This window comes from Somniosus microcephalus, unplaced genomic scaffold (genome assembly GCF_052327205.1).
Source record: "Somniosus microcephalus isolate GS21.2 unplaced genomic scaffold, FLI_Smic_1.0 unresolved_chr3, whole genome shotgun sequence".
Lineage (NCBI taxonomy): Eukaryota > Metazoa > Chordata > Chondrichthyes > Squaliformes > Somniosidae > Somniosus > Somniosus microcephalus.
This window is the reverse complement of record NW_028225181.1, coordinates 72,927,163-72,940,857: the sequence shown is the minus strand read 5'-3', so window position 1 is coordinate 72,940,857 and position 13,695 is coordinate 72,927,163. Positions and strand designations below refer to the sequence as shown.

The window sequence follows — 13,695 nt, the reverse complement described above, 5'->3', positions numbered from 1 at the left end:
GCGGGCAAAATAAAGGAAAATCCCAAGGTGTTTTGTTAGTATATTAAGGGCAAGAGGATAACCAGGGAAAGAGTAGAGCCCATTCGGGACCAAAGTGGCAATCTGTGTGCAGAGCCAGAAGATGTAGGTGAGGTTTTAAATAAATATTTTGCATCTGTGTTCACTATGGATAAGGACAATGCAGGCATAGAAATCAGGCAGGGGGATTGTGATATACTTGAACAAATTAGTATTGAGAGGAAGGAGGTATTAGTGGTTTTAGCGGGCTTAAAAGGGGATAAACCCCCAGGCCCAGACGAGATGTATCCCAGCCTGCTGTGTGAGGCAAGGGGGGAGATTGCAGCGGCTCTGACACAAATTTTCAGAACCTCTCTGGCCACAGGGGAGGTGCCAGAGGACTGGAGAACAGCTAACGTAGTACCATTATTCAAGAAGGGTAGTAGTAGGGATAAATCAGGGAATTACAGGCTAGTGAGCCGAACATCAATGGTAGGGAAATTATTGGATAAAATTCTGAGGGACAGAATTAGTCTCCACTTGGAGAGGCAAGGATTAATCAAGGATAGTCAGCATAGCTTTGTCAGGGGGAGATCATGTCTAACCAATTTGATTAAATTTTTCGATGGGGGTGACTAGGTGTGTGGATGAGGGCAGTCCAGTTGATGTAGTCTACATGGACTTCAGTAAGGCTTTTGACAAAGTCCCACATGGGAGACTGGTCAAGAAGGTAAGACCCCATGGGATCCAGGGCAATTTGGCACATTGGATCCAAAATTGGCTTAGTGGCAGGAGGCAGAGGGTGATGGTCGAAGGTTTTTGTGACTGGAAGCCTGTGTCCAGTGGTGTACCACAGGGTCTGGGTCCTTTGCTGTTTGTAGTGTACATTAATGATTTAGATATGAATGTAGGAGGTATGATCAGTAAGTTCGCAGATGACACGAAAATTGGTGGAGTGGTAAATAGCGAGGAGGGAAGCCTCCGGCTACAGGAGAATATAGACGGTTTGTTGGGAAAGAGCAGGGGAAATATCCCCGGTGTCCTAGCAAATGTTTATCCCTCAATCAATGTAACAAAAGGATAATAGCAAAATACTGCGGATGCTGGAAATCTGAAATAACAACAGGAAATGCTGGAAACACTCAGCAGGCCAGGCAACATCCATAGAGAGAGAAACAGATTTAACAAAAAGATAGATTATCTGGTCATTATCACATTGCTGTTTGTGGGAGCTTCCTGTGCGCTATTTGACTGCCGCATTTCCTACATTACAGCAGTGACTACACTTCAAAAGTACTTGATTGGCTGTAAAGCACTTTGGGGCATCCGGTGATGGTGAAAGGCGCTATAGAAATGCAAGTGTTTCTTTCTTCACTGGTCTCACCAGCGACCTCTTCTGGCTGATGGTTGATTGACAGACGATAGTCCGCGCATGCGCACAGGGCGCGACGGTTTGGACTGAGTCCGGCACAGCGACCCCTCCCGGTCACCAAGGGGGCGGAGGCAGGGAGGGGGGAGCCAGCAGACCCTCTCCCCTCTGCCGGCGATGGCTCCGCTGAGCTCTGTGCCGCCCCACGCACTGACATGCTGAGCGGTGAGCCCGAGCCCCGCCCTTCCGAGGCCGGGCCTGAGACGGCCGATTGCGGCTGGCCAGGCCTGGTTGCCTTGGTAACTCTCCGCCTCCCGATCTCCGGGCCTTAGGGGCTTGAGACGGCCGATTGCGGCTGGCGAGCCCGGTTGCCGGAGTAACCCTCTCCGCTCCCCCTCCCGAGCCCCGCCCCCCCCCCCGAGCCTGCTCGCTTCCCTCTGGCCGCGCTCTGTGTGGAGGTGCGCCGTGCAGCGCGAGGAGCTTGCAGTGAGCCCAGCCAGCCTTTACCAAGATGGCTGGCCGCTGGTTCGGAATCGGGCCCAGCGGGATGGCCGGTGCGTAGCTCGGGCGTGGCTGGGCAACAGACGCCCAGGCTTCGAGGCCTGCCTGGAAAAACGGTGAAAGGTAGGAAAATTATAGAGGTTAGAAAAAAGATTTACAAATGAATTAACTTTTTTAAACATTTTGTGTTTTAAAAACGACTTTTTTTGGTGGAAATGTAGATTTGAAAAACACGCAGAAAGCGGGAAAAAGAAATGAAAAGTTTGGAATCACGATAGCGTCGACTCACCTCGGTTCAGAACGATAAGGCCCGCCCACACACGCACCGATTGGTCGACCGTCAGGTCACTGAAGCGTAGGATTGGTCAATCGTCCTGTCACTCGACTCTAGGGGGGCCCGCCCACACACGCCAGGAACCGGCCCCGCCACGCCGCGATTGGTCGACCGTCGGGTTGCTGGACCATACGATTGGTCGACCTCGATGTAACTCAATGCTAATGAGCAGATAATGAGCGGAATTTTGAACGTTTTTTGGATACTGCGGGCGCAATTTTTGTCCGGCCGAAACGTAAATACGCTTACGACCGTTCTGGAATCGCAAGGTTTCTTTTGATGTCATGCACGTGTAGGTACGCTCTATAACTTTAGAGTGTATAGCTCGACAGACAGACAGATAGACAGACAGATGTATCCTAGATAGATAGATATAATATATACTAGCTGGGGGAGCCCGGCTTTGCCAGGGCTGTTTTGGGCCGGGCGGTTTAAATCGAGTGCGAGGCTTTGGGGCCTGTCTGTCCCTCTGTGAATCTGCTGCCGGGCAACATTTTAAATCGAGTCCCAGGCTTTTGGGCCCTGTCTCTGTCCCTTTGTGAATCTGCTGCCGGGCAACATTTCTACCTTTTAATACCTTGAAAGATGAAAGTGAAAGTACTTATAAAACGTTTTTTGTAAATCTTATGTTATTTTTAAAAGAGATACTAACTTTTTCAAAGCTGGATGATCAAAGTAGTTTGAGCTGGAAGCTGAAGTAATGGTAGTGAAACAATGGCTGCCAGATCCCTGAGATGAAAACGATTAGTCCCGCCCACACACACACACCGATTGGCCAACCATCAGGGGACCATACTGTAGGATTGGTCAATCGTGACGGCACAGGATTGGTCGAACCTTGACGTCAGTCAATCAATGCTAAGTAGCAGATAATGAGTTTAATTTTGAAGGTTTTTTGCATAAGGCGCGAACAATTTTCGTGCGACCGAAAAGTAAATACGCTTACGACCGTCCCGGAAGCGTAAGCTTTCTTCGGAGGTAACGCGCGCGTAGGTACGCTCTATAACTTTCGAGCGCATAGCCGGACAGATGCACACCTGAGGACAGACAGACAGATCGACTCATACATACATACATACATACATACATACATACATACATATATATATATATATATATATATTATATATATCTCAAGAAAAGCAGTGGTCCTAGTACCGACCCCTGGAGAACACCACTGGATACCTTCCTCCAGTCTGAAAAACAACCGTTCACCACTACTCTGTTTCCTGTCACTTTGCCAATTCCGTATCCATGCTGCCACTGTCTCTTTTATTCCATGGGCTTCAACTTTGCTGGCAAGCCTATTATGTGGCACTTCTCGAACGCCTTTTGGAAATCCATGTACAACATGTTAACCGCATTGCCCTCATTAACCCTCTCTGTTACCTCATCAAGAACCTCAATCAGAATCAGAGCGGCCGGGACAGGCAGACGTGCGGCCAGGGCTCTGGCACCAGGAAACCCAGGGTACAGCGCCTCCCCCATCCGAGCCGCCGCTTCCCGGTTTCTTCAGCCAGTTCCACCAAGTCCGACTCAGGCCAAAGGACAGGAGCCAGGCTCCCAGAATGGCCCGCGGCCCCGGGGAGCATGCGCACTCTCAGCGGGTAAATCAGCGAGTTGGATAGAGTGGTTTCTGGGGCGCGGTGAATTGTGGGTGCTGCGGCCGCCATTAGTCAGCAGCTGTCGGGAAGAGTTTTATTGCAGGCTGACGGAAGGTAGGTCCCTGGCCGCCTGTGTAGGTCTTTTTGTTGCTTCAGTTTGAGCTGGAGTGGAGATGGAGGAGAAGCTGCTGGGTTTAACCCCCAGTACTTCTGAGCCCAGGAGGACCCAACAATTTCCAATGTGAGACTGTCAAGGGAGGTGGATTCTGGGGGAGATTAGGTTGTTACACAGACACTGTCCCTACAATGTAAAAGAGTATTGTTTTAGGAATAAGTATTTCTGTAGAGGCTTTTAATCCAGTTTACATCTGCAGATTTGTTTTAATTCATTCTTGGGATGTGGGCGTCGCTCGAAAGACCAGAATATGTTGCCAATCCCCATTTTCCCGTTGAGAAGGTGATGGTGGGCCGCCTTCTTGAACCGCTGTAGTCCGTGTGGTGAAGGTACTCCCACAATGCTGTTGTGTGAGGAGTTCCAGGATTTTCACCCAGTGATGATGTAGCAACGGCGATATATGTCCAAGTCAGGATGGTGTGTGACTGGGAGAACTTGGAGGTGATGGTGCTCCCATGCACCTTCTGCCTTTGTCTTTCTAGGTGCTGGAGGTTGTGGGTTTTGGAGGTTCTGTCAAAGTTCTGGTCGAGTTGCAGATGTATAAAGTCCATCTCCTTCGCCCCCCTCCCACTCCCACCTCGCTCTCTCTCTCTCCTCTCTCTCTCTCTCTCTCTCCTCCTATAGAGGCCAGAGGCCCAGACCAGGTGGTAGATTCCCTTCACCGAGGGACATTAGTGAACCAGTCGGATTTTATGACAATCCAGCAGCTTTCATGGTCACTTTTTTCTAGTGCCGGCCCCACAAATAACCAGATTCATTGAGCTCAATTTCACAACCTGCCTCTTTAGTGGGTTCTCTCTCACGCTCCCTGTTTTAAATTCATTTTACAGGGTATTAGAAGAGGAGGATTTGCAGACGGGAAACTCAAACCAAACATCACGTCAAGATCTGACAGTCACTCGATTCATCAGGAACTGAATATCATCGGCCTTTGAATATGGAAGCAAAAAGCACCGTTCACACCAGGGAGAGGCCGTTCACTTGCTCTGAGTGTGGGAAGGGATTCACTCAGCCATCCCACCTGCTGATACACCAGCGAGTTCACACTGGGGAGAGTCCTTTTAAATGCTCGGACTGTGGGAAGAGCTTTAAAAGTTCCGGGGAACTGATACGCCATCAACGTGTTCACACTGATGAGAGACCGTTCAGGTGCGCGCACTGCGGGACTGGGTTTAGGCACTCATCTGACCTCGCTGTACACCAGCACACTCACACTGGGGAGAGGCCGTTCACCTGCTCCGTGTGTGGGAAGGGATTCGCTCAGTCATCCCACCTGCTGACACACCAGCGAGTTCACACTGGGGAGAGACCTTTTAAATGCTCGGACTGTGGGAAGTGCTTTAAAAGTTCCGGGCAACTGATATGCCATCAACGTGTTCACACTGGGGAGAAGCCGTTCAGCTGCTCCGTGTGTGGAAAGGGATTCGCTCAGTCATCCACCCTGCTGAGACACCAGCGCACTCACACTGGGGAGAGACCGTTCACCTGCTCCGTGTGTGGGAAGGGATTCATTGTGTCATCCACCCTGCTGACACACCAGCGCACTCACACTGGGGAGAGGCCGTTCACCTGCCCTGAGTGTGGGAAGGGATTCACTCGTTCATCCAACCTGCTGACACACCAGCGAGGTCACAAGTGACTGCAGGGGTTGGATTCTGTTGTTGCTGCTGTTAATCACATCCAGGACTGAACCATGTTCATTTTGACAGGTGGGGATTGTTTCTGCTGATGTTAATAACCCCTATAACTGGGCTGGAGTTTAATATTCTGGATATATGTCCAATAAATCAACTTTGTTTTAAACACATTGTTGTAGATTTTTGTCTTTCCCACCTGAGTGTTTAGCATCACCTGGCTGGAGCTCAGAAAGGACAGTCTGGGGGAGGATCGTACGGCGGGAACAAAACTCCAGCCTGGACACAGTCCTTCAGGGCCACACTGAGAGGGGCAAACGGCACTTTGGTCTTTCTTCTCTCTCTTCACTGACAGCAAAGTCCCCATGAGGGTTAATCTCGAGGCGTGTGAGAAACGTGTCCCAGCCGCTCTCTGCCATGGTTCAGAGCTCCTAGGCAAGGAACAGAAGGCTCCTTTAGGAATGTACCCCAGTGCTTTTTTTTAATGGCCTTATTAACCTGTGTTGCTACTTTTAGTGATTTGTGTATCTGTATCCCTGGAACCCTCTGCTCCTCCAGCCCATTTAGACTCTTAGGGGGAAATTCGGTGGTGCCCCCTTTGAGTCGCTAACATCACAGGGGCTAATTTTAGCCCCCCGAAAAAGTTAGCGCCCCTGTGCATTAAATTCAGTGGTAGCGCCCCAAGCAGGAGGCGGGGTGCTACTGGAAGCGCTCCCCTCCCTCTTGGGGCGCTACCAGTGAATTTCCCGGCACTTCATGTAACAGCGCCACGCCCGTCAGCACATAGCACCGTGTCATAGCAGACCTCCCTCCCTGATTAACGGGGAGGAGCCTAGCACTGCGCACATTGGGGCCGTGCTGGACCACCGGTGAGTGGGGTGTCGGATCAAGAGGAGCGCCGGGCTGAGCGATCGCGGCTGACACCCCAAAGAAGAAAGGGGAAGGGGGCAAGTGCTGGCAGTCGGCCAAAATAAAAAGTTGCCGCCTGACACCTGCTCTTTAAGTGGTGCCGCCGCGGCTGCAGGAACAACCCCTGACCCTGTTGGACATATCGTCTGCCGATAGGTCAGGGGTTGCAACCCAAGGCTGCAGCCGGGGTGCTGCACATGTCAATGACGTCACTGCCGGCGGTGCAGTGCCGCGGGGGTGCTACCGTCTACCGCCACCGCTAACCTCCCGCTGAATATCACAGAAGGCACAAAGCAACCCAATTTCACCCCCTTGTCCAAATAGTGAGTGGCCTCCTTATTCTTCCCACCAAAACGCACCCTCTCACACTGATCTACAGTGAAGTTCATTAACACACCACCTCACACTGATTTACAGTGAAATTCATTTGCCAATTACACGTCCATTCTGAAATTTATTAATATCTTGCATTTTGTCTTCCTCAGTATTAACTCTACCTCCCAATTTGGTGTCATCGACAAATTTTGAAATTGTTCTTCTGATTCCCAAGTCCAAATCGTTTATGAACAACAGTGATCCCAGCACCGATCCCTGTGGAACACCACTTCCCAACTTTTGCCAGTCTGAGTAGCTACTCCCAACCCCTACTCTCTGTTTTCTGTTCTGTGATCAGCTTGCTATCCATAAACCGTATGTAAGATCTACAGGATGACCCAGGTCAGGCTGTGTGCAGTGAAGGGCCTGGCAGCAGAATGGATGGAAAGATGGCTACAAAACAGAAATCAGAGGGTTGGAGTTAAGGGAAGTTTGTAGCGATCATTCCATCCATTCTGCTGCCTGGCCCTTGACTCCACACGGCCTGACCGTGGTCATCTTGTAGACCGTACATACTGCAGACACAGTGTACTAGTGGTGGAGGGGGTGGATATTGAGTTCTGTGGCAGGGATGCTGATGAAGTGGATTTCTCTGTCCGCGAGTTTTGAGGCATCGCTAGTTGCATTTTTCACCTCTTTCCACCTTTAATAAAATCTTGCTGCCAGTTTATTAAAGCCATTAACAGCCGCTCGGGTGGGACACATCAATAAATAAGGCCTTGTAAGTTTCCCGTAGAATGACAGGCCTGAACCCGAGTTAGAAAACATTTAGCAATTAAACCAGACTGGGCGGGGCCTGAGGTGCGAGTTAGTAACGGAAAATTGGTGGTCAGCGTACTTCACACCAGGGCTGAGGACCCGGGGACTCGGGTTTCTGTATCATTTATTGATTAATTTAGTTTATTGCCCAATGTCAGTCAGGTAAGCTTGCTGTCTGGCGGAGGCAGGGGTCCCCAATGGAGAGCTCTCTACGCGGGGGTCCTTCCCGGCATCATTGGGGATCTGGGATGGAGACTGTTGCAGGGAGCTGTCGTGTGCAACAGTTTAAACTCCTTTCCAGACTCCAAGGCCAGATGTGGTTTCTGGGGCCTAGAGGAGTCCATGGGCCATGTATATATTCAGTGTGAGAGGTTACAGCCCCTGTGTAGTTCCCTGAAGGGGCTGCTCCTCAACTCTTGGTTACACTTTAGCCTCACGCTACTAATCTTTGGCCGCCCGGTGCGGAGGGGGGTGGGAAACTGGGAGGATCTTCTCCTGGACCTGCTCTTGGGCCTGGTGAAAACAGCAATTTGTAGGTCCAGGATGGGTGGGGCCCATGGGGGGGGTCACTTTGGCTGCCTGCCTCTCTCCCATGGTCTTGTCCCTGCCCGGGTGGCCCTGGAGAGGGAGCAGGCGGTGTCCACCGGTTCACTTGATACCTTCCTCGACCGCTGGACACGGAAGGTATCAAGAGGCGATAATCGGTCCTCACAATCACATTGTGATTGAATTATTAATTGTGTGTGTGTCACAAATACATTTCTTCTATTTTGATACAAAAGCTCTACTAGACATGTTAAACTACTAGTTATTTAATCAGGGCTGCAGCTGCTGAAAGGTTGACTGTACTGGGGTTTGTGGCCGAGCTGGCAGACATGTTGTTCTGAAGTCTGATGTCTCACACCTGAAGAGTCTGTTTCTGTCGTGTTGTAATGACCTTTTTCTGTTGCCTGGTGTCAGAAATAGAAATCAAAGGGAGATGATGCCCCACTCTGTTAATCAACTCTTTGACACATTTCCATTTCTTAATTTACAAAGATCACAACTCCATTAGTGAACAATGGATTGCCAGTCTGCCACTTTTTAGTGAGGCTTGAAAGGATTCGCTGTGAAGCTACACCTGCCCATCTGTCTGTGTGTCACTGTGTTTGGATTGTGTTAGACAACAGTCCTAATATCTCGCCTACATCCATTACAATCTTTGAAATGTTAGATTGTACTTGGAAGAAGTTGAGTTTGAATCTAACAGTTCTGAAATTGGGAGCTTTTAATGATTTCTGTTTATCACTTAACTATATAGTGATGTGATCAGTCAAAGCAAATTTAAAAATGTTGTTATTTACTGAACACAACTGAATAATTCTACAAGGATGCTACCGCAGTCTTCCTCAGTATTAACTACACCCCCCAATTTAGTGTCATCAGCAAATTTTGAAATTGTACTTCTGATTCCCAAGTCCAAATCATTCATGTAAATGGTGAACAACAGTGGTCCCAGCACCAATCCCCGTGGAACACCACTTCCCACCTTCCGCCCGTCTGAGTAAATACCTTTAACTCATCCCGTCACGATAACTGGACTTGTCTCCATTCCCGTGCCGAGGGGATTGCTGTACCAGATGGGAGGGGCAACATTTGGGGACTCTCGATTCTCCACCGATTCCCATTCCCCTTCTTTCTGGTGGATAATGAAGGTGCCACTGTGTGTAATGTGCAAGTCAGTAAGAGTTGTCAGCGAGGATTAATCAGCACTTTCTAATTGGAGATGATAATCAATGGAATCTTTCAGACAATGAATTGTAGATTTTATAGCAAAGATTAATTTACGATTGAAGTAAAAGTTCATAATTTTATTGTAAAATATTTCAGGAACACTCATCAGAAATTAAGGGGAAAGATCAGACAGCAGCACTTAAAGGGACACTGCAGCCCCGACAACTCAATCAGCTATATATCCAGAATATTAAAATCCAGCCCAGTTATAGGGGTTATTAACATCAGCAGAAACAAACCCCAACTGTCAGAATGAATATGGTTCAGTCGTGGATGTGGTTAACAGCAGCAATAACAGCAGAATTGAACCTCTGCAGTCACTTGTGAACTTGCTGGTGTCTCAGCAGGTTGGATGACTGACTGAATCCCTTCTCACACACTGAGCAGGTGAACGGCCTCTCCCCGGTGTGAACTTGCTGGTGTGTCAGCAGGTTGGATGACTGATTGAATCCCTTCCCACACACGGAGCAGGTGAATGGCCTCTCCCCAGTGTGAATGCGCTGGTGTCTCAGAAGGTCAGAGGAATTAGTGAATCCCTTCTCACACATGGGGCAGGTGAATGGCCTCTATGCAGTGTGGATGTGCTGGTGTATCAGCAGGGTGGATGAATTAGTGAATCCCTTCTCACACACAGGGCAGGTGAACGGTCTCTCCCCAGTGTGAATGCACTGGTGCTCAATGAGGTGAGATGACTGCCTGAACCTCTTCCCACAGTGAGAGCAACTGAATGGTCTCTCCTCAGTGTGAAGTCTCTGGTGTGTCAGAAGGTGGGATGACTGACTAAATCCCTTCCCACACTTGGAGCAGGTGAACGGCCTCTCCCCGGTGTGACTGCATCGATGAGTTTCCAGCCGGGATGGGGAGCTAAATCCCTTCCCACAGTCCCCACATTCCCACAGTTTCTCCGTGGTGTGGGTGTCCTTGTGTCTCTCCAGGTTGGACAATCAGTTGAAGCCTCATCCACACACACAACACATGTACGGTTTCTCCCTGCTGTGAACGGTGCGATGTTTTTTCAGACTGTAACTGGTTAAAGCTCTTTCCACAGTCAGTGCACTGGAACACTCTCACTCGGGTGTGTGTGTCTCGGTGCTTTTCCAGTCACACCGATCTTTGAAATCTTTTCCCACAGACAGAACAGGCAAACATTTCTCCTTCCACATTCAAAGGCCGATGATATTTCCCTGTAAAAGCAGTTTACAAAAGACATCACTGTAAGTTCAGGATTAAAATTCGGAACAGATAATTCTAGTTTCTATGGAACATTCTCTCCTCTCTTATTACATAGAATTACACAGATTGTACAGCACAGAAACAGGCCAATCGGCCCAACTGGTTCATGTGGTGTTTATGCTCCACACGAGCCTCCTCCCATCTCTCTTCATCTCACCCTATCAGCATCTCCTTCTATTCCTTTCTCCCATGTGTTTATCCAGCTTCCCCTTAAATACATCCATGCTCTTCGCCTCAACTACTCCTGTGGCAGCAAGTTCCACAATCTCAGCACCCTCTGGGTGAAGGAGTTTAATCTAAATAGGACTTCCCTGGGCAGCCAATGAGCACTGCTGCCTCTTTTGTGCATTTCCTGGCGAGGCGAAACAGTTGATATTTTCTGATCAAAAAGAGCTGAGCGCGGCAGCATTAGTCCTGTTTTGCCTCCTTTGGAGACCAGGTGTACGAGCAGAGTGAGCGCAGCCTTGACAGCAACCGCAATAAAATTGTTACAGTTGTGAAGGAACTTTGTGTCAGTGCACTGGACCACAAACAAAGTATGTGTGTCGATTATTGTCTTATTACCCTACTGTAAAGTGCCTTGAGATGTTTTAAAAGCTCTATATAAAGGTAAGTTGTTGTTGGTGTATAGAGAACTCTGTTGAAATTTAGTGAAATGATCAATAACCAAGGAAGATCATTTCTTTGTTTGGTTCTGTTAGTTTTCACAGAATCATTGAAAAGTACAGCACGAAGGAGGCCATTCGGCCCATCACTCCTGCTTAGCCCCACATCCCTGCTTGTTGTCCGTAACCCTGTAAGATCCTCATCCTCAAGTACCCGCCCAACTCCCTTTTAAAATCATTGATGGAATCAGCTCATGACCTTTCCAGGTCGAGCGTTCCAGATCCCGACAACTCTCTGAGTTTTATTCAATTGTTACCACAGTTGTTTCTGTGGAGGTTTAATAATAAATGCATTTTGCTATGAAAGCAATTAAAACATTACTAGTATATAAATAGACAGATGCATCAAAATATTCAAATTGTGGGAGGGAGGGCAGTGCTCGCCAGGGCCCAATAAACAATGGAATTCTTCTTTCCCAACCCAATGCTCAGAAGATGAAGTCCCAGAGCTGCCTCTGGCTCGGTTCCACCTGCCCTATTCTGACAAGCTGAGGTGTTGGTCAGTGCACTGTGATTGCCCTGTGGGCAGAAAATGGCAAATCTAGAAATATGACCAAAATAACACATTTTAACCGCTAAGCTGTAAATCCCTGTCCCACACACTCTCCCTCCTCCCTGTGCTGAAATCCAAACCCATCGCACCATCTCCAACATTTCTTTCCTCCACTCCCAGTTTTCCCCCTCCCTCTACTCTGGTTGGGTTCAGTTCTCCACCCGCTGTGTGCAGAGTGAGAATAAAATCAATGTGACAATGATTGTCTGTCCTGGTCACTGGGACCCTGAAACCTTCAGTTCTCCACCCGCTCTGTGCAGAGTGAGAATAAAATCAATGAGTCAATGATTGTCCCTCTTGGTCACTGGGACCCTGAAGCCCCGCCCACTCTTTGTTCCTCATAGAGTCATAGAGTAATACAGCACGGATAGAGGCCCTTCGGCCCATCGTGTCCGCGCCGGCCATCAAGCCCTGTCTAATCTAATCCCATATTCCAGCATTTGGCCCGTAGCCTTGTATGCTATGGCATTTCAAGTGCACATCCAAATGCTTCTTAAATGTTGTGAGGGTTTCTGCCTCCACAACCCTTTCAGGCAGTGAGTTCCAGACTCCAACCACCCTCTGGGTGAAAAAGTTCTTTCTCAAATCCCCTCTAAACCTCCCGCCCTTTACCTTGAATCTATGCCCCCTAGTTATTGACCCCTCTACTAAGGGAAAAAGCTCCTCAGCATCCATCCTATCTATGCCCCTCATAATTTTGTACACCTCAATCATGTCCCCCCTCAGCCTCCTCAGCTCCAAGGAAAACAAACCCAACCTGCCCAGTCTCTCTTCATAGCTGAAGCGCTCCAGCCCTGGTAACATCCTGGTGAACCTCCTCTGCACCCTCTCTAACGCGATCACATCCTTCCTGTAGTGTGGCGACCAGAACTGCACACAATATTCCAGCTGTGGCCTAACCAGTGTTTTATACAGCTCCATCATAACCTCCTTGCTCTTATATTCAATGCCTCGGCTAATGAAGGCAAGTATCCCATATGCCTTTTTTACCACCTTATCCACCTGTTCCGCCGCCTTCAGGGATCTGTGTACTTGCACACCCAGATCCCTCTGACCCTCCGTCTTGCCTAGGGTCTTTCCATTCATTGTGTATTCCTTTGCCTTGTTAGTCCCCCCAAAGTGCATCACCTCGCACTTTTCCGGGTTAAATTCCATTTGCCACTGTTCCGCCCATCTGACCAACCCATCTATATCGTCCTGCAGACTGAGGCTACCCTCCTCGCTATTTACCACCCTACCAATTTTTGTATCATCCGCGAACTTACTGATCATACCCTTTACATTCATATCCAAGTCATTAATGTAGACCACAAACAGCAAGGGACCCAGCACCGATCCCTGTGGTACCCCACTGGCCACAGGCTTCCAGTCACAAAAACAACCTTCGACCATCACCCTCTGCCTTCTGCCACTAAGCCAGTTTTGTATCCAATGTGCCAAGGCACCCTGGATTCCATGGGCTCTTACCTTCTTGACCAGTCTCCTGTGCGGGACTTTATCGAAGGCCTTACTGAAATCCATGTATACCACATCCACTGCGTTACCCTCATCCACACACCTAGTCACCCCCTCAAAAAATTCAATCAAATTAGTCAGACATGATCTTCCCTTGACAAAGCCATGTTGACTATCCCTGATTAATCCTTGCCTCTCCAAGTGGAGACACATTTTGTCCCTCAGGATTTTTTCCAATAATTTTCCTACCACTGATGTTAGGCTCACTGGCCTGTAGTTCCCCGGTTTTTCCCTACTACCCTTCTTGAATAATGGTACTACATTAGCGGTTCTCCAGTCCTCTGGCACATCCCCTGTGG

General features: G+C 48.9%; 1 protein-coding gene across 1 annotated transcript in view; it reads left to right on the top strand.

Moving 5' to 3' along the window:
• Positions 1-13,695, top strand: part of LOC147092001 (uncharacterized) — a 160,203-nt gene that overhangs the window by 90,744 nt on the left and 55,764 nt on the right. Inside the window, 1 exon segment of the mRNA XM_085976658.1 lies at positions 4,885-5,615. Within this exon segment, the coding sequence (XP_085832784.1) occupies positions 4,885-5,615 (731 nt within the window).